The sequence below is a fragment of the Acipenser ruthenus genome, chromosome 4, assembly GCF_902713425.1.
Source record: "Acipenser ruthenus chromosome 4, fAciRut3.2 maternal haplotype, whole genome shotgun sequence".
Classification (NCBI taxonomy): Eukaryota; Metazoa; Chordata; class Actinopteri; order Acipenseriformes; family Acipenseridae; genus Acipenser; species Acipenser ruthenus.
This window is the reverse complement of record NC_081192.1, coordinates 20464096-20487834: the sequence shown is the minus strand read 5'-3', so window position 1 is coordinate 20487834 and position 23739 is coordinate 20464096. Positions and strand designations below refer to the sequence as shown.

Here is a 23739-nt window from a genome sequence, read left to right as displayed (position 1 = left end):
CTGGTCACCAACAACCTGCGCTGTATAAAATATGCGGAGTCTCACTTAAGGCATCTGCTAAAACATGGTCATAACATACAAGTGGAGGCCACTTCATTAGGAACACACCCTAGTATTTTGTGGAATTCAACCTTCAAACCCAGCATGCTTTTCTGGTTGGTCCAGCTAGCTCACTGTGTGGATTCACTGTCTTGATTAGTGTGTGATGCCTCTCAGATGTCACAGTTCCCAATCGGTGACCCCTATCAGTCACCACACAGTATTGACCAGTGATCAGATGTGTTCCCGATAGGTTTGTCATTCTTTAAAAGACCAGTAACACAGCAGTCCTTCATTTCCAGGTTACAGCTGATACTGTAGCTTATAGTCAGGTATCCTATCTTGCGTTTTTCCCCCCCAACTATGATGAATCTTTTATGACCAACAAACTGTTCTAGGTGATGGCTCGTGGCCAGTCTCGAACATTACAAACCAAATAACCAGCAACAAGCCAGGAACTCTCTCTAACTCACTATTTAGACAAACGCTGCAACATTGCAACTTCCCACACAGGATGCTTATTTTATAGTTAATTGTCAACGTAAATGCACAAATACAGTAACATTTAAAATAACATTTAAAAATGTCTACTCAACAATACAGCATACAAATAATTCCTATACCATATGCTTTTAGTGCCACAAGAGTTCCAGGACAGAGAACATGAGTCCAGGCTGTACATTTCATACAGGTACAGACAGACCCACTGTAATGCAACATGTATGGGTGTTTTATTGTTTTTGTTTTTACCCTGATTTAAATTTCCCCTGGACATGCAAGACTAACAAATAAAGAAAACAAACATTTCTTACAAGTTGCATAAAAAAAAAAAAAAAAAATCCTTATATTGGTTTATCCATTTCCTTGCCCAACACTAGCAAAATTCTCAGCTTAATGTCACAGTAAGACCATATTCATATACGTTACAATGAATTTAACTGTACAAGTCCCCGACCTACCAGGAAAACATATCTAGTCTTCTTTATGTCTTCTGTGGAATCGTTCTAATAGGGCCCGAAAGATGTTTCCTGGTATTGTTTGGTGTCTGTCTATTAGATTCTGCACAGCTAGTTTTACCTGAAATTGAAGGTAACAAGTATGTCATTAACACACATATATATCTGTCACAGCTCTGAAAACAAAATAAGCATGTCAGGATCAGCAACATGCAAAAGTGTCAGCTCTCTTTATCCCCATATTCTGTACAGTAAATAAATACAAAGTATCTTACCTTATCTGCTAGTTCCGCTGCAGTTAGGTTAGGGTCATGTAGAATAGGATCACCCAAGTAGGTGCGGAATTTTACTGGAAACCCTCCATATATGGGAACGATTGGTAATCGAAATTTTTCATAAACCCATCGATACAACTCTGTTTAAAATATATATATATATATATATAAGAAAATTAAAATGAATGCATCAGTGCATAATGTAGTTGGTACCATTCTTTACGCTAGTATTATACACGTATTGTCCCAATATGTGTGTGCATTGCTATAATAAACCAAAACTTATTGTACAGTATGCATTTATATAATATAGTCAATATTAACATGCTTTTGATATAATCAGCAGGTCGTTTGTTATACTACAGTGTTTACAAACTGATGCTTGCAATAAAAGGCACATATCTGTATTATATTTCAAAGAAAAAGTATCATTCTTAATTCCAGAACTGTACTGAATTGTCCTTCTGATACAGCGATTCAAAAGTATACTTCTGAAAAAGATTTAAACAAGCACAGCATAAGTTACTTACTTATGCTTCCAAGTGACCGAAATCCTTCTCGAACATTTTGTGTAAACATAGGAATGATGGGCTGAAAAGTAGGAAAAAAGAAAAATTCTTTAACATGTAAACTTATATATAAGTGATACATCAACGCAAGTGTTTTGTTGCAATAATGGACTAGGTTCAGTGTCCTTTTCATAATTCAATTGAAACACTACAGTGTATGGCCTTTCAAAAGCCTTAGAGGCCCATTCTACTGTTGTCCTTATTAATGCAGTTCGCTTTTATATTTTAAGTTAATACCCACTGCAGTACATACTGTATGAAAACAACCATTCAATAAATATTTGTATTTTCATCCTACAAATGGTCAAATCACAAGAGGCACTTTTTAACTATTCAAACCTCCCCTGAGAAACTGCAGCAGCAAACCAGGGTTCATGTTTAAGAAACCACCAGTCATCAAACTGCATCAAGAAACCGTAATTTATTCTATTACTAACTGGTTGCTGAAACTCGTTTGAATACGAGTTGACACCCACTACCATTATTGAATAAAATATACACAAACACCAACTTAGGATGTGCCAGTAACTAAAAAACCCAGCTAGTTTATATCAGAACAGGTCATTGTCACAGAAAACATGTACTTTAAAACAAGTCAGCTTATTACATTTTTGATTATTCATGAATATTTAGACATGCAAGAAATACAGTCAACATTTTCAGGGAGTTCTGTTTGGCAGCAAGCAGAGTTGCAACATACACAATAATAACACAATCAAGATAGATATTGAATAATCAAGCAGAAGCTCATTGTTATAGAGGCAATTTTTACATGCAAACAGCACAGGCCTAGTGTAAACATTCCTGAGGTGATGCTGCTTGATTACACCATGAATAACTTTGGATACTGTGGTTGTTGGTTCCTTCTACCTGTGCAGTTATAGAAAGGACAGTCTCGTGAGCTCAGCGGCTGGTCCATCGCGTTTCCATTATGTAGCCTACTTGGGTTGAAGGGGATGCTGGGCATGGAGCTTTACTAACGAAACCAGCTTACAGTGGGAATCCAGTAGTTCCCTTTCAAGTCTAAAATAACCATCAAGGTATGGGATGTTCCTTCACGCTTTGTTTCGGCATCACGTTTTTGTTTACTTTCGTGGTCTTCATCTTTCCTGTGTTAATTATTAATAATTATCTATAATTATTATTGTTGTGTTTTGGGGTTTTTTGTAATAAATTGTATTATATTATATCATTTGTGAAGGACACGCGTTGCGTTGGCCTTGGCCGCGCGCACATTTGCAGCCCCGGTCTTGCCTTGGCTAGACAGCGTGTGTGGAGCCTGCACTGCAGTCTCTCATATATTACCTCTGCGGTGTGTTTTACCAACCGCGTGATAGCTATACTGTGCCCCAGTCACACAATCACTACATAGTGTAGCTGCAGCGTCCCCCCCCAAAAAAAATAAAATAAAAATTCCCATTCACTATACAGAGGAAGACGACCACAAACAACAAATCCCCAGCCGCAACAGGTAGGCATTGCACAGCACCCCAGACACTGTACCAGCACTTAGCATCTCCGCTCTGCGGGTCAGCTGACGCCTAGGCATCTGTGCTAGCGTTCTACGCACGGTACTCGCGCTCCGGCGCTTTTGGTGTCAGCACTTCGGTGCTTGGTGCTAGTGCGTCTGCGCTTGGGACTCGGTGCTCGACGCTCGGTGCTTGACGCACGCACCTCCGACGCTCGACGCACGCACCTCTGATGCTCGGCGCATCGGTGCTCGGCGTTCTAGGACTTTGGGTCAGCCGTTGTCTAAAAAACGCCTTTCCCATTGGATAGTGGATGCTATTAAATTAGCATATGAATCTGCAGGCCTTCCGCCACCACGGCAGTTGAAGGCACATTCCACTAGGGGTATGGTGACATCCTGGGCCCTCTTTAGTGGGGTGCCGGTGTCTGACATTTGCGCTGCAGCCAGTTGGGCTACACCGCATACTTTTATGAGGTTCTACCGTTTAAATGTACTGGAATCCTCTGCTCCGTTATTCGGAGCATCCGTGTTACACTCTATGATGCCCTAGTTGGCGGTCATATTGAGTATTGTCACGATATGGTGTTGACTCCACTTTAGGATAGGTGTCATTGCGAGCGTAGACGCTGAGGCGTGGCTCCGCATATGCGTAGATGTATTGCCTACGCAGTTGCGTTATGACGTAAGTCTGTCCTACTGCCGAGAATCCTCCCTCGCGACGGCTTGGGTACACTGTTCCCATACCTTGATGGTTATTTTCGACTTGAAAGGGAACGATAGGTTGCGGATGCAACCCCGGTTGCCTGAAAGAGAAAATAACCATCAAGCCACGAGGTCGCTCCAGAAGCCTTCACGGCCTGAAGAGCAAAAGAGGAAGAGAGTCTCTGCGCGCTGCGTATAGTAAGCTCCCAGGGGGCGGGCTTATGTGGCAGCTCGCGCAGAGGCCTATCGGCAGCTTTGTTATAAAGCTCAGCCAATCCCTACTGCCTGACGGCAATATCCCATACCTTGATGGTTATTTTCTCTTTCAGGGAACCGGGGTTGCATCTGCAACCTATCGTTATCTGGTACTACACAACGTTAAAGTAACTTCTCAGCTTACAGTGGGAATCCAGTAGTTATAGCTGGTACTACACAACATTACAGGAAGTTCTCAGTTTGCTCACTTTACTTTTAAGAAGTCTTATTATTTACTTCCTAGGTAATTTCACTTCCAGCTGAGACTGAAGTCCTGTCTGTGTATCCATAGTGCTGGAGTAGCAAAAGCAATGGCCCACATTGCCCCATGGAGAGGCCTCAAGCCTCTTCAGGAGAACTACAGCTCTTGGGTCTTCATATCCATCAGTTCCTTAATTTCCCCATTTTGACACTGCCCTAAAACATACCTACAGTAATGCCAATGATTCTGAATTGCATGGTGATTTTTTTGTAAGAACAAATTCATAGCTACATTCAAACCTATACCTAATTTCCATGGACAGCCAACTCAAGTCGACTCGAATGCGCCCAAATTGCAATGAATTCTCCCAGAACTCGAGTTTATAGACAACTCGAGTTGGTGAAAAAGGTGGCGTTTCCATGTTTGTCTGAGTTACCAGAGGGCAGGAAATAATACCAATTTTCCCCAAAAATACTTGCGAGTTAAATGTCAAGACGTGAATTTGCTGCTGACAGTATTATAGTCAAACTGTCAACGATTTAAAAGACAAAAACATCGATATTCTTTTGCATTTGTTTCACGCAGTACATATACATACATTGCTCTATATCACTACATATGCTCTCTCGCTCTCTTAAGGGCCACTATAGCCCTTAAGTTTCTCATATCCTATCGCAAAAAGAGCCATCCTAGTAATTAAAATGCAGGGGAGAAAATTGTTTTCACACACACACACACACAAAAAGCCACATTTCACAGACATGCTAATTTGTAAGATCAGAGGTTTCAGTTTTACTCATATTCACCACAAAATATGATGGCTTTAACACAGTTTAGTTATTATATCTGAAAGAACAATGTAACTTTTTTGTAGTAGTAGTAATTGCTCTTATTTGAAATTGTTCTTATCCATTTGTTGTACTTACTACTTGTATATTATATATTAGGGCTGTGTTCGAAGGTTTGTTCGCTAGCCAGGAATTCAATGGTAGTTTTAAACCTTCAAAGTTTCATCAAATTGCATTCACGCACTGTATGTCTGACAATGTGTGAATACTATAAATCACACATTAAATGTCACTCACAAGCAAAATTCGATCTTTTGATTTGTATAATGCATATTACGTAAACAAAAGTTGTTGTATTAAAATCCACTGCCAAATCGTTATATGTAGCAAAGCAGGGTATATTATGCCAAAGCACTCGGGGGAGAGGGGAGGGGGGTACCATAGCGATTGTAGTGCTTCAGTAAAATATGTACTGAATACCTAGTGTACAAGAAAGTGTAAGAGAAGTGCTATGGTAGACTATGTTTGAAACATAAAAAATTTACGCCAACACTAATCATTTTAATTTCGAAAAACTGAGCACCGTCAGCCCCTCCCCCCTCTAGCTTGTGTTATCCAGAGGCAAACCTTTCATTTCTTCATTTGCTATCTCGACAGCAAAGCGTTGTATAGTGTAAGCTGTACTGAAAGTCTTGAAAACCCTCTGCTTTGTTAAATACAGACGACCAAAAAAGAAGTTGAATGCAAACTGCAAGCGACTCGTATCATGGATGTATAACAAATCTCTGGCAAGTTCATATTATTGGTAGTATTATTATTAATATTTTTAGTAGTAGTAAAAATGTGACTGTGACCGATAACCTGCTTGGAACGTTGACTGTTAAATATAGTTTTGTTGTGCCCAAGTCCGCTGTAGTTGGTGCTGCTGCAATGCAAGCTTACTGTATACCGGTATATCGCAAGCAGCATCAATTACGTGTAAATAAACAATGTGTTTTTTTTTTATTTTTATTTAATTATAAAAACATGATTACTGTTCTATATAATGTATTTTTAAACTGCATGTGAACGTTTTATTCAACTTATATGGATTACCTGTAAAATAGGATTTTCAATCAAATATAAACAAGTAGCTATGTTGACATCACAAGTAAATTATGCAAATTACTATCATAAGAACATAAGAAAATTTACAAACGAGAGGATGCCATTCGGCCCATCTTGCTTGTTTGGTTGTTAGCAGCTTATTGGTCCCAGAATCTCATCAAGCAGCTTCTTGAAGGATCCCAGGGTGTCAGCTTCAGCAACATTACTGGGGAGTTGGTTCTAGTCTCCCACAATTCTCAGTGTAAAAAAAGTGCTTCCTATTTTCTGTTCTGAATGCCCATTTATCTAATCTCCATTTGTGACCCCTGGTCCTTGTTTCTTTTTTCAGGTTGAAAAAGTCCCTTGGATCCACATTGTCAATGCCTTTTAGAATTTTGAAAGGTTGAATCAGATCGCTGCATAGTCTTCTTTGTTTGTTTAGCCTGTCTGCATAAGACATGCCTTTTAAACCCGGAATAATTCTGATCGCTCTTTGTACTCTTTTTAGAGCAGAAATATACTTTTTGTAGCGAGGTGACCAGAAATGAACACAATATTGTGGATGAGGTTTTACTAATGCATTGTAAAGTTTTAACATTACTTCCCTTGATTTTAATTCAACACTTTTCACTATATATCCGAGCATCTTGTTGGCCTTTTTCATAGCTTCCCCACATTGCCTAGATGAAGACATTTCTGAGTCAACATAAACTCCTAGATCTTTTTCATAGATATATTCTTTAATTTCAGAATCTCCCACATGGTATTTATAATGCACCTTACAATTTTCTATATTAAATGTAATTTGCCATGTGCCTGCCCAGTTCTGAATGATGTCTAGATCATTTTGAATGACCTTTGCTGCTGCAACGGTGTTTTCCACATCGCCAGCTACATTAAGACACATTTTGATAGAATGGAAGGTGGGTCTTAGCCAAGGACAGTTTCCTTGGTGTCATGAGCAGGTGCTGTGATGTTTGGCCTTAGCATTGGAAGACAAGCGCAGTATGACCAACAGGCTGCCACCAATTCCAGCAATATATGACACATGAAGAACAACAATCCTCCCTCCAGGGGAGCAACCACCAAGAAAAGGTATTAAAACCAAAACTCGTCTAGGACAACTGGAAGCTGCTAGACACTGGAAAAATTCTGGCACGTGTTGGACAACGACTTGTTTTCCCACCTGAGAATGCCACCACTAACCTTCGACCTGATATTGTCTTGTGGTCTGGATCAGTACGCCTTGTTCACCTGGTAGAGTTAACAGTGCCATGGGAAGATGCTGTGGATGAGGCGTACGAAAGGAAGAAACTTCGGTACATTCAACTAGCTGCTGAAGTGGAACAGCGAGGATGGAGAGTCCAGGTTTACCCAGTGGAGGTGGGTTGTCGAGGATTTGTGGCACACTCCACAACCCGGTTTCTCAGACACTGGATTCAGTGGTCAAGAGTTGCGATGCATAGTGAAGAACTTATCTGAAGCAGCAGAGAGGAGCAACAACTGGTTGGGGATACTGGTTGGGGACCTCAAGCACAGTAGAAATAAAAAAAAAAATGTTAATGGAAAGGAAGGTAAGTAAGCCGGGCTTAGCTGAGAGGGGTAACGGAGGGGGGTGATGCTGGGATGCTAGAATCACTGTCGAGCCCTCTTAAGGTGTCGTGGGCTAGTCGACGAAACACCAAAGATGGAAGGTGCCCATTTGAAGACCCCAGAGAAGTACCCTAATCAGCTCAGTCCAGACGGTTGTCATGCTGAAGCGCTATGGAGGCCACACTGTGGTTGATCCCTGGAGCCAGCATTACACTTTATCCATCAACACCAGGCAGAAGGATATCTACATCATCAGACGGAAGGAAACGCAGATGAATCACACTAGTTTACAGTAAAAGAAGCTATGTCTTAGTTGGTGCTTATCTTGGCGAGAGCTGAGTCCAATATCAGTATGAAGTTTTAACACCTACTCTCATGTAATGGAAATTATAATTACATATTATCCCTCTCATTGCATCTGACAAAGAAAAGCCTTATACTTGTATTAATGTTTTCAAATCTTTTTATTCTAAAAATGTCTCTCTCACCATACTTCGGCATTCATAAACCTGGGTGTATAATTACCGTATAACGGGAAATTTTGGTGGAGAATTTATTTTGGCTTTATTGGCAGTTTTGATCGGGTCGCCAATAATACTTACACCAATCAGACGGTTGCATACAGTGCTCATAGTGATCCTGCCCTCTGGCAGACTGGTATGCAGAACAGGTTTAAGAAGCGTGGGACAAGGATTTAAATCTGGAATTGATCTTTTTTTTATATATAACAAGTGTTACAGCCACATTTGTTTATGTTGATACGTTGCAGATAAATAAATTAGCTCTGCACTGTATAAAACTGAACTGATTTTACCAGTGCTTGCCAGTCTATTAATCAGTTCAAAATTATTTCGAAGTAAATTAAAGCATTTTTGTTTCACCTTTATGTTGTTAAAATTTTCACATGTGGCAATACTGTCCTACAATTACATGATACCATGATCATTCCACTGTTTTGTTGTGAACCATCACTACATTTTAAAACAGAGATAGCAAATGCTTCTTAAAATTAAGGTCCATATAAGAATCATAAATACTGTAACTGATTAGAAGGCCTTCTTTATTGTTCTCCAAGTTGCTGCAGTGACACTGATGCTATAACGAGTAACTGTAAATGAGATACTATTTCAGCAGACAGATTTCATTAAGTAAATATTTATTTGAATGTTTTTGGAATTAAAAGTATAAATGCAAAACTGCATTGCATTTTTCTTTGTGAATGTGCTAAGTGAAAAACGGCAATTCAAAAACCTTAAAAATCCTCCGAATTTAATACCAACCAAAATGTCCCGTTATACGGTACGTTCCCGCCCCTACAACATTTTTGATTGGCATTTAGTGATGTAATTTCCTCCCAGCCCAAATTCAGACTTTAGAATTCAGGTCAGCCTGAGGAGTTAAATCGGACCAGATAATTTGGGTTTCTGCCTGAATTATGAGCCAACTGGTGTAATTTAAAAACATAGCAGAGTTATGTGGTTCTCATGGAAATGTACTAGACCTCCTAAAAGAGCAGTTTCCCCTTAGATGTACAGACAGCCAGCTCTGTTGCAGTTTTTCAATCCGCAATATTTTTTGCTTTCATTTAGGGATTTCTACTTTTTTTTATTTTTAAATCAGTTTTACCCCATTTTTCAATCCAATTTGAATGTCGTCTCACTGCAGCTTCAGTTTTTGTTGTCAAGCCATTTGCCTCTGTTCACTCGACAGATGTTAAGAAGCTACTAAACCCCACGTGCGGAGTTGCTGAAGTGGGATGAGGAACTATCCTCAGATGATTATCCTCCCTAATCCTAACCCTCAGGAATAGCCTTCCTGCATTAACATGATCCTGATTTCTATGCATCTATTAAACAATTATGTTAGTAAAATACATTGCCCTCCACAGCTGTTATTAAATTTGTATCAAGATGTGACCATGGCTATATCTTCCATATAACTTTAGCGCTAAACCAAGTTTCATCACAATTGCAGAAGCAGTTCTCAATATGAAAAACTCTAAAGTGTGACATACATACAGTACAAAGGGTAATTACGTACATAATTCATATGATTTTTTGACAAGTGATAAAAACTATAATCCAAGTTTTTTTCTTGAAGATTAAATCCCTACCACCACCACAAAATTTTGAAGAGCTGCACTGGGAAAGGTAGTTTTTTATTTTTTATAAATGGTAAAGAGGAGGTCAACATGAATTGAGTAACCATTTCCTCTATTTTTCTGGTATTTTCTGGTCCTTATTGGCTATAGATCAATTTCATTTTTTTGTATCGGGGGTGTTTTATCATTTTTTATCAGTTCAAACCGAAAACCAGAAGCCCTAGGTATAATACAAAGTATTTACATTTGGTTAACTAAACTCTCCATTGGATACCATTTTTCTAAAACCAGGTTTGGATCCAAGAGCTATGCAGCATGGCTTTTTTCCATCTGTGCTTTAGTTAAGCATCTTATACATGTACTACCACTTACCACTTTGGCGTCAATTGCCACTTGGGCGAATCCCTTGCGGTTCCCCCATATAAGGGTATAAGTCTCATCACTGAAAATAGCTTCGCGGACCCCGCCAGGTGAAATTGCTAACAGGTGGCCATTCTTCAGGGCTCGGACACACTCCTGCTGAGGTCCATGCATGACACTGAATACCTCAAGCAGCAGCTTAAAACCTAGGAGGCAGGCAAGAAATCCTCAGACAACAATTTTTTCTGGTAAACAATTGACCATACTGCAAATGTTCTATAAATGGTTAACCTTCGAGAACAGCAGGCAGGAACCATCAGTGAGCTCTGCTACATACAATTATTTTTTATACTTTGTACCTTTTCTGTATGATTATATGGCAAATGGTGTAGTACTTCAGCAACCAATAAGCCCAGCGATCTAGTCTCTCAGCATGCAAGAGCAGATATCTGTCATATGTGTTAATGAATGAGTTGTATGTCGGTTTGCTCTGCTCACTGTTGATAACACTACATTTCTATTGGTGCAAACACATGATCAGGTAAGCAGCTTAACCTCTTCAGATTGTATTCAAACTTTTCCCAGTGTAACTTTAGAAGAAAAGAAGACTGCAAGTGATGGATTAGATGACGCATCCTTCAAAATGTGCTATTTTTGGAACCTTGATTTCACCATCGGGGACAATAAGGATTATTTTTCTCTTGGTGTCCCCAGCATATAATATATTCTTGTGCTTCAAGCCTGCAGTCCACACTGCTGCCACTTCAATAGAAAGTGCAATGCAATCCAAAGCAAGCAAGGGCATTACGTTTTCTATACAAAGCAAATAATTAACGATTAAGACTGTTATTATTAGGCGAATGTAGAAAAGTACATGAGAACTCTGAGTTGCCTGCAGTACCATCAAATTACACTTTGTTTTGCAGGTGTTGAGAGATAAACTGTAGCTTCTTAAAAGAAATGGCCATCTGGCATCTGGGCCAATGCCACTATTATTTATTTAGGCCAATGGGTTATTTTAAATAATTAAAAAATAGAAAAATCACCAACAGCACACTATGCATTACACTGAAGTGCTGGAAATTGTTTTTGAAGTAATTCTTAAGGACACTTTTGTAATTTGAAATACTGTACTAGTAAAATTAGTTAATTTTACTAGTACAGTACAAATATTTACAAATATTAATTTAATATTTGTGGTTGATGTTTGTTTAAAAATAAATTCAGTTTTTTGGTTACCAATAAAATAATTCTGTATACAACAGTCAAATGCATAATTGTCAATGCTTTCGGGAAAGCCTGTAATCTACAGTAATGTCTAATATCTGAGAAATTGTCCTCGTCTCAAAACAATTTGATTTCACTTTTTGGAAATACATTTTTAAGCAGTGTTACCATAGTCATTTCTGGAAAGGACCAAAATTGTGTTTCGGGTAACTTTTTCCTCCCATAAAACAATAATTCACCACTTCTCAGCAAAATCATTTGCATGTACAGTATTTGAATATGGGACAATTACAGTATCTATTATGTATTATTCACCAACAGATGCATCACTCACAGTCATTCTGTATTTATTAAAATCAGTCACAAAATGTAAATATTAAAAAAAGCTGTTGTACAACACTATTGGGGAATAAAAAGAAATTACTCATATAAATAAATACAAAAATAACAATTACCTGGTAATTTAAAGAGAAAATGATCAGCTACAGAGTGGCATGTCCTTCCCTTCTGAATAATGACGTTTGCTAAGAAGTAGTAGTAGTCTATTGGAATGGCTCCATGATAATACACAATAAGAGCTGGTCCTTTGTCTGGAATCTTTTCTAAGCCATGGATTTCGTAACCTGTCGAAAGTAAAAGAGAACGACACTTAAAATTCCACTCCCTGTTAACTCCCCGGACTTATTCTGCTGGCAGTACGCTGCAACCATGTGTGAAACAGCCATTACCAAATTCAATGAAGCTGAAACATAACCTTCTAAATTCATGATAACAATAAGCTTTCAGTCACAACTAATCTACTAGTTTATAGAAATGCAAGCAATTAATGCCATGGCAAGGGGAAAATGTGTTTTTAGCAAGCCAGAAATGTCACGGTAAAGAACTGTACTTGTTTCTTAGCTAGTTTTATTTTTCCCCCTCCAACTACAAAATATATGGAACTTATTGTTTTTCCTCAAAGGACTGGCAAAGGGTGTCGCTCAACCCCTTGCTGGTAAAATAAATAAATAAAACATCCTGAAATGGAATATATGTGCTCTCTGCAGATAATGGAGCATGCGATACTGACAGACACAGTGCTGTGCTATATTTAGAAAATGAATTCAGCCTTTTAGCTGCAGATCGCAAGGGTCCTTGTGTTCCTATCACAACAGGACCAGTATACACTGTAAATCTCCACACACGATCAGACACACCACTGTGTTGCCATGACTTTAATACTCCAGCCTTCTGTTACACTTTTAGCCACTGCATTGCTTGCAGAAGCCAGTCATTTGCACAATGAGTGCATGAAGATTTGCTGTAGGAAATACTAACGCAGGAATCACAGTCACAGTAGTCTGGGCTGGCTAGCCTAATTTTTTAGGGTTTATGTTTTTATTGGGATTGTTTTACTTTAGACATCCCAAGTCTAGCTTGTACTGTAGGCCAGACTTTGGTTTAAATGATTAAGAATTCTTCAGAACCATGCTGGATATCCCCTGTAATATTATTGCTGTATAAAGTCTTCAAGCTTATCTCTTAATATTGCTTCCATCATTTTGCATGTTAGGGAAGTTAAACTAATAGGTATATAATTACCTGGGTCGGTCTTATCCCCCCTTTTTTTAAATAATGGCACAACATATGCAAGCTTTCAGTTTTCAGGGACGTCACCTGTTTCTCTAGAACTATTCATGATAGTAGCCAGTGGTCTACATATTTCTACCCTTGTTTCCTTAAGCACCCTTGGATAAATCTCATCTGGGCCCAGTGATCTTTTTTTTTTTTTTTTAAATCTCCTGTAGCTTATTTAATACCTCTACTTTTCTGATGCTGAAATCTTTAAGATCTGTGTGTGGTGAAAACATTACAAAAATATGTGTTTATTACTAGGTCAGCAGTGTGGAGTAGTGGTTAGGGCTCTGGACTCTTGACCGGAGGGTTGTGGGTTCAATCCCTGGTAGGGGACACTGCTGCTGTACCCTTGAGCAAGGTACTTTACCTAAATTGCTCCAGTAAAAACCCAATTGTATAAATGGGTAATTGTATGTAAAAATAATGTGATATCTTGTAACAATTGTCAGTCGCCCTGGATAAGGGCGTCTGCCAAGAAATAAATAATAAAATAAATAAATAATAATTACATCCGATATTGTGCAGTCCTTATAAACCATATTCATCCCTTAATACCTTAACCTCCTCTTTCACAGTTATTTTACTTTTATAATACTGTACATTATTTTAGGGTTATGTTTAGCATCCCTGGCAATATTTCTTTCTAGATCTCTTTTGGCCTTCCTAATATCCATTATTACCTGTTTAAGCACACTCCTATATTCATCCCAATCTTTTGCTCTTCCATCTTTCCTGTAAGTCACATACAGCCATCTTTTTCATTTTAGGTATATACATATCCTGCATTATAACTTTAAATCTGTTCCATTAAACTTCGACTGTCATAATCTCCAATTCTCGGGCACCTGGGCCCGGCCTTGAGTCTATTTCTTTTTCTTTTTTTACTCTGCCCACTTTAATGATTAATTGTAAAAAGATATGTAGGTACGATCTAATCTACTAGGTTTAGAAAAATAAATTGCAGCAAGGTAGTATTGGCAGACTGTCAATCAAACACACAAATTAGAGATTGTCTATCTGTAGGCGGGACACAGAGTGAGCGCTCAGGCAATATTAACAGAACCTATACTTTTGACAACTAGGGAATTAACTAATCAGAGAACAGCTTCAATGCACGTGGTCCAGCAGGGTGAAGCAGTATCCAGAATGATGGAGGAAACAATAATACTTGCCGTTGAAAAAATACCCAGAACTTTATGACAAAGGTCATCACAATTATAAAGATAAATATTTGAAAGACAATATATGGAAGCCTATTTCGAAAGAACTGGGTAAGCCGGTATATATGATGTTTTGCCATATATATATATATATATACATACTAAGCTGTATTGATAACAATAAAAGTTGTTAATAGTGGAAAACACTAGTAGAGGCTTTGAGTAAATTGTTGATGCTCATAACATCGATATATATTGTAACTCCTGAATGTGTCTTAAACTTTTGCACAGCAGTGTGCGTGTGTATATATACGCAGTATATTATATATATATATATATATATATATATATATATATATATATATATATATATATATGTTGAAATACCATCCAAGAAGACACTCATAATTTCCACATCATGTTGACGAATATGTACCAGTCTTGATCATAGTTCTGTCAATAGTAATTTTTAATAATTGTATAGATCTGGCAGTTTTCAAACATGTCGTACCGCCTATGTGTCGCTTCTGGTGTGTGTGGTCATGTCGCTGCGAAAGTATCTTGTCGTCCAAAAAATCGCATCACATCCGGTGTGTGGCAGCCTTGAAGGTCATGCGATTGCTCTGCTGGCAAATGTGATACTAACCAACGGTTGGTAAAAAACAATTGGTAGTTTAAAAAAATCACATGCTTTTGGCATATTAATTTGTGCCTATGATTAATACATTTTTGTTACTAATTTGAAGCTATAAATAAGTTTCAATATTAACTAAATCAAGTTATTAATCAGATTAATTAACTGATTTGTTAAAATGTGGATATACTGTTACTTGACTGATTACTGTCTTGTTCACAGTCATCTTAAAATAATGTTAGGATGTTTTGTTGGAAAAAATGTTTTTGACAGGTGCTCCATTTATCTACGAATCCAAAACCTTCCCTTCTGCATTTATTCTCTAACCATATATTTAAACCAATAGATATTTAAACTAATTATTCTGCTAATCCTCTCCTTCCTTGCTCTCAGATTACTTGACTCCATTTCTCTTTAAGCCTGTCAGCAGGTTCAGTTAACCTCTCTTTCAGTACCTCTGACCTCCCCTCACATATTATTTGTCCCTACATGGACAATCACTGTTGGTTCTATACCTGCCCCATTTGTGACCCGATCTACTCTGGTGATCACATCTTCAACTGGCACCAAAGATACAGATAACACTCCTGTTTACTGGGTGCCTTCTGTAAAACTTCCTGTCTACATGTCTTATTATTGAATCCCCCACTATGATTGTCTGCCTCTGACTATCCCTACTATGTTGATCAGCAGGCTTGCCAGTTGTACCAACACTATCCTCCACTGTATTACTGACCTGTTCTGTAGCCTGCTGCAACTTCACTTTCCTCCCCCTGGTCACTATCTGTTTGCAGGTTCTAGACTTTCCTCTATCCTTCTCCTCCTGCATGTTGCTGAACTCTGTTCTACCCTATCCCCCATTGTCCTTTTCTCTCTAACTACTGTCCACTCCCTGTCTGGTCCACCCATCTCCCTCTGTTTATCTAGTGGGACCTCATGCAACTCCACCTTGGAGTCTACAAACTGCTGTAACTCCTTGTCTAGTTGCTCTGTCAGAGTAGCTATCACATCTTTGTACTTGCTTTCTGCTCTGCAGCTAGTGCATAACCTACCAAGCTGTTCCTCTGTACAAAGACCTGCTAACTCTCCTGTCACCCCCTGCATATTACACCCAGTGCACTGCACTAAATGCACTCCTAGTTCTTTATTATTTTTTCTGATACTGGTGCATGCCAACTTTTTGTTATTAATAGGTTCATAAACACTTTTTAATTTAAATAAATAGTTGATCAATCTGGTAATCAGATGTTTTATTTTAATATCGATAAACAGTAATACTATACTATAGAATGCATATTATGAAACAAGAAATCTGTAGTGTGGTCACTGCAAGTTGAAAACAGAAATAAAGAAAGAAGTTGGAGTTTACCCCCTGCAGCCACTTGCTCATTTATACAAAACAAAACAAAACAAAAAAACAATAATTACAAATAGGTTCTGGTGCCAAAAAAAAAAAAAACATTTAAAAAAGTATATATTTAGCAGGTCAGTGCTGAGGTTTTCAAAACAAACTACTGGAAAACAGGTAGGATTAAACGTGTATATTACATCTACTGGTTTTAACCCAAATTATGTTATCTAACCTGGTATAAAAAAAATGGAAAGTATTCCATTTACAATATATTTACTGTGCTTGCTTTTTTGTAGTTTGTTTCACCCAGAGATTTTGAAGACCGCATATGCTTTGCCTTATCTTATTATTCTTTGCAATGCTTCCCTATGATTTACTGCTGTGCTTTTACTATGGTAAACTCTTTCTTTATAAGGGTTATTTTAGGCCACATTTTTCACAAATGTTATGTTAATATGTTTATTTTAAGTAGAAACTTAAATCAGCTCAAATCAACAGAAGCTCTGACATCAAAATGACCTTGTAGCTGGCACATTTGCTTCGTCAGCACCTCATCCATAAATTGATCTGTCTGCCTTGTCCATAGCCTTCACCAGCACCCTGGTAACAGGGTTCTCCCCAGAAATTCTGTACAGCTGGGAGCACTTTACAGCCGGGAGCACTTTTAACGGAAAAATAAACTTGCCTTACCTTAAATATATAATACGACAAAGAATTTGAATAATGTGTTGTCTTTCGTTGACTATCTCTGGTTCCTGGTTTTATGTTCTACATTTTCTTTTTCATTACTGTTTTTTTTTTATATTTTTATTTTTATTATTACGGTAAATTACCGTACTTATTTAGGGACTACCATTTGACTGGGGAAAGATAACGTAGGGTTATTGGAGAAAAAAAAACGGTAACCTTTTCACTTCCTTTTTTTTCATCTTATTTATTGAGCTTATTGCTTAATTTAAATTGTTTTCTTTATGTAAAGTTTTCAGGGCATTTTGTTAATGCACGTCTATGTTTGTTTTTCGCAGTTCTACATTTTTTGAATACACTCACACACGGTTTGGTCACCATCATATCTGTTGCAATGAAACCTGAGTGCAGTAATCCGGCACCTCCGCACTGAAGCATTTGTGTGTCAGCTGACAAGTGTTCAGCTGATATCCCATCACGCCAATCTTCTTAAAGGCGTACAGCCTATATGAACCCCCAATATCTCTCACAAACACCTGGGTACAAACATATTGTTACGATATCACAACAAAAGGAATACGCTTTTTTTGGTGCATACATATAGCTATTATGTACTGTATATCACCTTACAGTACAATAATATGACAAAAAATGGACTGAATGATAACACCCGAAAATAATCTTAATATTTTTTTTAATAAAGTAGCCACCGCAAACATAGTATTTAGGCGGTGGATTGCGCCGATCGCCATCTTATTTTGACCCCCTGCATTCATTGTCACAATTTTTGCTTTGAAAATAATTGGTTATTTTTTTAGCAGTCGTTTTTAACATTTTAGCCTCTCAAAGTGCTTAACACAAAAAACCCGCCCCTTCAACTCTCTGATTGGTTAAATGTTGTGTCAAGACGTAACACAGCTGTCATGCGGTTCCAAGATTTTTTTTCCACCCAGTAAAGCGCAACTGATCTAGTCTGCTAGAAGCGCGATCAATCCTTATTGTTAAAGTCACAGTAGCATCTACAAGACGGGCGGATCGGGTTTTTTCAGCTGGGCGCCCCGTCCGTCTGAAAAGGCCGGGGTGAACCCTGTTTAAGGCCCTATAAAGTAACTACAGTACAAAAGCTACTGTGTAGGCTACTTAATATGAGGCTGCAGGAATAGCTTCCTTTCTTTACCTTTTTGTTTTTTGATGCTCTTTCTGGTAACTATAGTACCAGTACTTTATTGCAAAGTAAACATTATTCTAGTAAACATGTACTAAAAAATAAATAAAATAAAAGAAATCAGGATCACAATTTAAATCCAGATGCATTGTTATTATTGTGATTGCATATTACTACCATATGACATGAACCTGTCATTACAAAATATGGCTCCTTATTATGGATTAAAAATATATTTTAAGAGTGAGGAAGGCTAAACAATTAACCATGAAATTATACATTTTCTTATGCGTTTGGATCAAGCTCTTTTTCAAACTGATTCATGCTGTGCCAATTTCCATTACGTACTACTTTATTTATTTTGAAAAACATTTCCACAATGGTGCCCAAATGACTATTATAAAGGTACTGTAAGCAAACGGCAATAGTTTAAGAGAGAAAGTGGTTACCGTGCCATATTGTTGCATGCCCATCCCACAAGGTTGCCAGTGTTTTCCTTGCTCCATCCCACAGGTTATAGGAATAGGCCTCTTTTAGCTCATTCTTCCTCTTATACACATGGAGGAAGAGGATGGAAAGATAAATGAAGACCACAATGAAGAGTGGAAGGATGAAGACGATAGCCAGTGGGGTGAAGACCCACACCAAGTAGTCCAGGTAGTTGAAATAATTCTCCATGTTCTCCAGACCGGTCCACTCCTCCCACAGGTGAATCATGCAGGAGAAATAGTTCACAGATTCCTGTCCCCTGAAGCAGGTGTCATTCTCATGTGGCATTCTGTCACTGTGGTTTGGGTTGCCTGACACACCGGACTCAAGGTTTCACTGGCATTGCGACTGCCAATGAGCAGATCTGAGGTTAAAAAACAAGAACATTATGATACCAGTGGGACAAGTTTACATTCGTTTGATTTCTGTTTAGTCATTGTTATTACAGTATTATTTTTGCTAATTATAATGAAGCCCACCTCAGGCTGCTGCTGGTGCAGAGAGAATACAATGCGATTTTCTGACAGCCCTGGTGCACCTCGTCTTACTTTCACCCATCCAAAGAATACGTCTCATTACATAAGTCTATACACAACCCAGGAGTGGAACCAGTGTTGGTAACATTCACTCTTGAGGGGTTAATGTTTAAGCCCACCAACAGTTATCTGTACTGTAAGCACAGTATTCAGACGGAATGAGATTGCACCAGCTAAACATTTTTGAGCAGGCAGTCATCTTGTCTAAAGGGCAGGGAATTCTTACTTCTTACTTTTAAATAGTACCAGCAATTTATATTTCCTGTTTCATTTAATGATACGACATTGTGTGTCCACTCTTGTGGCAGGTCAAAAACAGAACTAGAAAATGGGGTTGTTATACAGATGCAGCCCATCTATTAAGGCTACAGTACAGGTTCAGAAAAATCTGGAGAAAGTTTTATCATTTAAATGAATAACTTAAAAAGGTATATAGACATATATTAGCAACATAATCCATATATTTTAAATTCACTCCACTAACTTTTTTTTAAAAAGATAGCCATGAAGATTGCTAAGCTACTATATAGAATAGCCTACATCAGAAAAACAAAAACAATTAAAAACATAGTCTGTATAATATTCCAGCTTTTTCTTTAAAGTACACTTGTCCTTTCTAAACTGGAGCAGGCAACAAACCATACACGGAAGCTTTGCAACTCTGAGAGAGAGAGGGTCAATGTCTTGATAAACTTTGTTAGCTGAAAGATAATGGTATGTTCTCAATATTGTATATCCTTAGTCAGCATTTTATATTCTCCATGAGTTACACTTCATACTGCAGCCCCTGGTGTTTATAGCGAGTCCAGATACAGCTGTACTTTAAGTTTTGCATGTAACAGTTTATTAAAGAGGATAAAGTGCAATACTGCAACATTTTTGTTTAACTGCAATACATTAGGTTAGAAATGAAAACATGTAGCACCAACAAGTATATACAGTGGCGACGCTAGGCATAAGCAGACTAAGCAATTGCTTAAGGCCTCAAGCAGTTCAAGGGGGGCCCTGATTTATTTACAGGCACAGATTCTTATTCGTTTTAGATTTGAACGCTACTTTAGTATATGTATATATATATATATATATATATATATATATATATATATATATATATTGAGCTTTTGTATAGATTTGAACAGAAGCAATATTAGTTATTTACTGGACGTGAACAATCAATCAATTGTGAATATTAAAACAATTGATTGATTGTTCACAATATGTTTATGATAGGAATAAAATGCTTATATATGAGATCATGTGTATAATTACAAAAAAGTAGACTGTAAATCGCATGGCAATGTGTTTGTGTATTTATTTATTTATTTTTCAGTGAGAGTAGAGCAGGGAAAGAATGTTGCCCCCCCCCCCCCCTCCTCCCCAAAACAAACAAAAAAATGATATAAAATAAAATGCCCTCAGGGCATGAAACCAGGATCCCCCTGCTGCAGCAGTGCTCCAGTGAGCCATCTTGGGGACAGCAGCACATGTCCAGGTTAGAGGAGGGGACATAGCTGCACAATTGTGTACAATAAAATAAACAGCCACCCAAATAAGAACACACATTCTTTCTCAGATGGAAAGCGCTATGATTTTTTCATGCAGCCACGGCAACCTCATGAGAAATATGAATTGCAGAAGGCATTCGTCAACGAAATTGGGTCATTTAGGAGGGAATGGCTCACACAGTTTTTGTGGTTGTTTTATTCAGCAATTGATGATGGAGCCTACTTTAAATACTGGTACATTAAGATAAAGCCATTTCTGTAAATATTTTCAAACACAAGATCAGCACCGCATTTTAAATCTTTAAAAAAACAACCACGACATACTCTGTATATCAGCAGTTCTCAACCTGGGGTGTGAGACTTCCTAGGGGGTACAGTGAGGATTCTAATAGTACAGTAATTATTGGAATTTAACACACATCTAAGGACAAGTTTTACACACCAGTCTTAGAGGAGGCTGTGTGATCCAGTGATTAAAAAAAGGGCTTGTAACCAGGAGGTCCCCGGTTTAAATCCCACCTCAGCCGCTGATTCATTATGTGACCCTGAGCAAGTCACTTAACCTCCTTGTGCTCCGTCTTTTCGGGTGAGAGGTTGTAAGTAACTCTGCAGCTGATGCATAATTCACACACCCTAGTCTCTGTAAGTCGCCTTGGATAAAGGCGTCTGCTAAATAAACAAACAATAATGTGAATCTTACCATTGGGTTTTGCTTGCTTTTTTCTGGCCACAAGTAATAATATGAACTCTCTAGATGTCTGACTATTAATAAATTAAAATCATAACAATTATGCTTCATTGCATTGATATGGACAAACTGAGATCTCTGTGTAACTGGCGGGGCTGTGGCTAACAACTGGACTCTGTGTATTCAACCTGTTTGATAGCCTACATATTAATGTTGCAAATGTAAGTAAGCCGAATACAGAAAGCAAGTTAGACTTGTCTTTAAACAGAAATCCTCTGCTGTTGAAAGCAAGTAATACATTGTTTATTCAGTTGCGTTTCCATATGTCTGATTTAGTAGTACAACAAATCGGTTGCAAGTGTTGCGCTGCTCTGTTCTGTGTACAAGAACACACCCAGAATGATGCTATGAAGCAAAGAAACATTTACAGGACAACTTTCAATGTTTTTTGCTCCAGTGCAAAATTTGCTCCACATTTTGTACTGCAAATAAACCAGCTAATTTGACTAAATTGTTTAACTGAAAAACAAAAAAAGATTTAATTAAAAAAAAAAAAATGATCTTTTCCATACCTACCTTGTCTCTTGCTAGATTTGCCCCTTTAAACTTTTACAATTGCTTTCAGAAAATCAGGAGCAAATTTTGCTTTGGAGCAAAAATATTTGAAAATCACCCTGTTATTGTATTAGCTAATTCATTTCACAATTTACAGGTTTATCAATGTTTTAATTAAGAATCAGCCGGATTAATAGCAATCAATTACCAATTCAGTGAGAGGGTAATACAGAAAAGAAACCTACAAGGGGGGAGAGAGAAAGAGAGAGAGAGAAACACACACATACTGTACATTGTTGCTTAGGGCCCCCAATAAGCTTGCACTGCCACTGAGTATATACAAGATTTGAAGTATAATAATAAGAAGCTTGACATATTTGAAATTATTCTTTTGGTTTCACATACTAGCATACGTCGTGTGGAAAACTGTCAACATTATAAATTGAATAAACTTCAAAGAATAGTACGTTAGAGTAAAGAGTAATAACACTACATGGCATTTTGCTATATGTTAAATTCATGAAATTGTATACATACAGTATAAACTTTTTTTTTTTTTTTAATTTGTAGATAAGAAATAAGATTCACAACTTACCTTTTGTGTGGGTTCGTAGTTAGTGGTCTAGGAAATTGCAACATTCATTATGCCCCTAGCCTAGAGCTGTCAAGGGTCTCTATAAAGAACACAAGTCGAGAGCAATTAATTAATCTCTGGTTTAAATGAGGCCCGTGCAAAGCTCCACTATGGAACCTGGAAAGGAACAGGTTGCAGACAGCTGATCTCATTACCACGGACTTATAAGATGCACGGGCTTAAAAGGCTTACTAGACTAAAAAGATCATAGAAAAAAAAATCAAAACGACCAACTCTTTGCTTGCATATATATATATATATATATATATATATATATATATATATATATATATATATATAAGCAAAGAGTTGGTCGTTTTGATTTTTTTTCTATAGTATATGTATATAATCAGAGTGACTACAACAAGAAGAACATGTACAGACAGCAGCCTAAGTTCTTAACTTGATTAATGGCAGCAGAAATTCTACTACCAGTAAAAAAAAAAACTGACTTCTGCCAGTAGCTGAACACAAGTAGTTCAACTTCAACAGATCACGTGACGACACTGTGCCTTGCAAAACAATTGCTGAATAAACCGCACTGATGTATGTAAAAGCATTTCCACAGACGAACTCATTTATTTGTAATACTTTATGCTGCTTTCACAAAAACGAACACTTGACACGAAGTAAGCGTATTTTTTTTTAAATTCACTATCTTCCTTTCTTTCTATCTGTCTGTCTACTAATAAACATACATATTAATAGGTCTAACACAGCAGGAACACAGTGCTACACAATCTGTACCTCCTTCGGACTCCTGATCGCTATATCTACTTGTGTGCATATACAAATCTGACATCATACCTTACTTACTGTGTTGTAGTATGTGTAACTGTAAGTACAGCAAGTACATCAACCAGGAACCATAACAAAACACCAAGTTCTTTACTATAAGACACAACAGAGGCCAGTTTAGTTCATATTTAAATCCAGATAAACGTGCCTTAAGATCCTCACACTGTAGAAATATATAGTGAGGAAATCAATAATGCCCTTTATCGCCAGCTGACGTCTTCATTCACATTAACGTTCACCCGCACCAGGTCGATGCTGATCACGGTCATAAGGAACTCGGCGTATTTAGGTCCCTA

At 37.7% G+C, this 23739-nt stretch overlaps 1 protein-coding gene across 4 annotated transcripts; it reads right to left on the bottom strand.

Annotated features, from left to right (window-relative positions):
- Positions 1-867: 867 nt before the first annotated feature.
- LOC117399768 (monoacylglycerol/Diacylglycerol O-acyltransferase-like) lies at positions 868-23723 on the bottom strand. 4 transcript variants are annotated; one of them, XM_033999138.3, is made up of 8 exons: positions 23453-23723; positions 22607-22685; positions 18688-19091; positions 12080-12247; positions 10410-10603; positions 1801-1861; positions 1271-1410; positions 868-1116 (listed from the first exon to the last, which is right to left on the bottom strand). In XM_033999138.3, exons 3-8 carry the CDS (start codon positions 19013-19015, stop codon positions 1012-1014), a joined length of 996 nt encoding a protein of 331 aa, XP_033855029.1. In that variant the 5' UTR covers positions 19016-19091; positions 22607-22685; positions 23453-23723; the 3' UTR covers positions 868-1011. The 4 variants fall into 4 exon arrangements, with proteins under 4 accessions (XP_033855029.1, XP_033855030.1, XP_033855031.1 ...); XM_033999139.3 differs by having other exon boundaries at positions 23462-23723; XM_033999140.3 differs by lacking the exons at positions 22607-22685; positions 23453-23723 and adding an exon at positions 21211-21993.
- Between the last annotated feature and the right edge of the window lie 16 nt (positions 23724-23739).

Bases quoted from the DNA above. Each gene is read 5' to 3' on its own strand.
- LOC117399768 (XM_033999138.3), bottom strand. From the start codon at position 19,015: ATGCCACATGAGAATGACACCTGCTTCAGGGGACAGGAATCTGTGAAC. The intron at 12,248-18,687 runs GTAACCACTTTC...TACTTTCGACAG, and splicing joins GCATGCAACAATATGGCACG to GTTACGAAATCCATGGCTTA. The intron at 1,411-1,800 runs GTAAGTAACTTA...TATTTTAAACAG, and splicing joins TCGGTCACTTGGAAGCATAA to AGTTGTATCGATGGGTTTAT.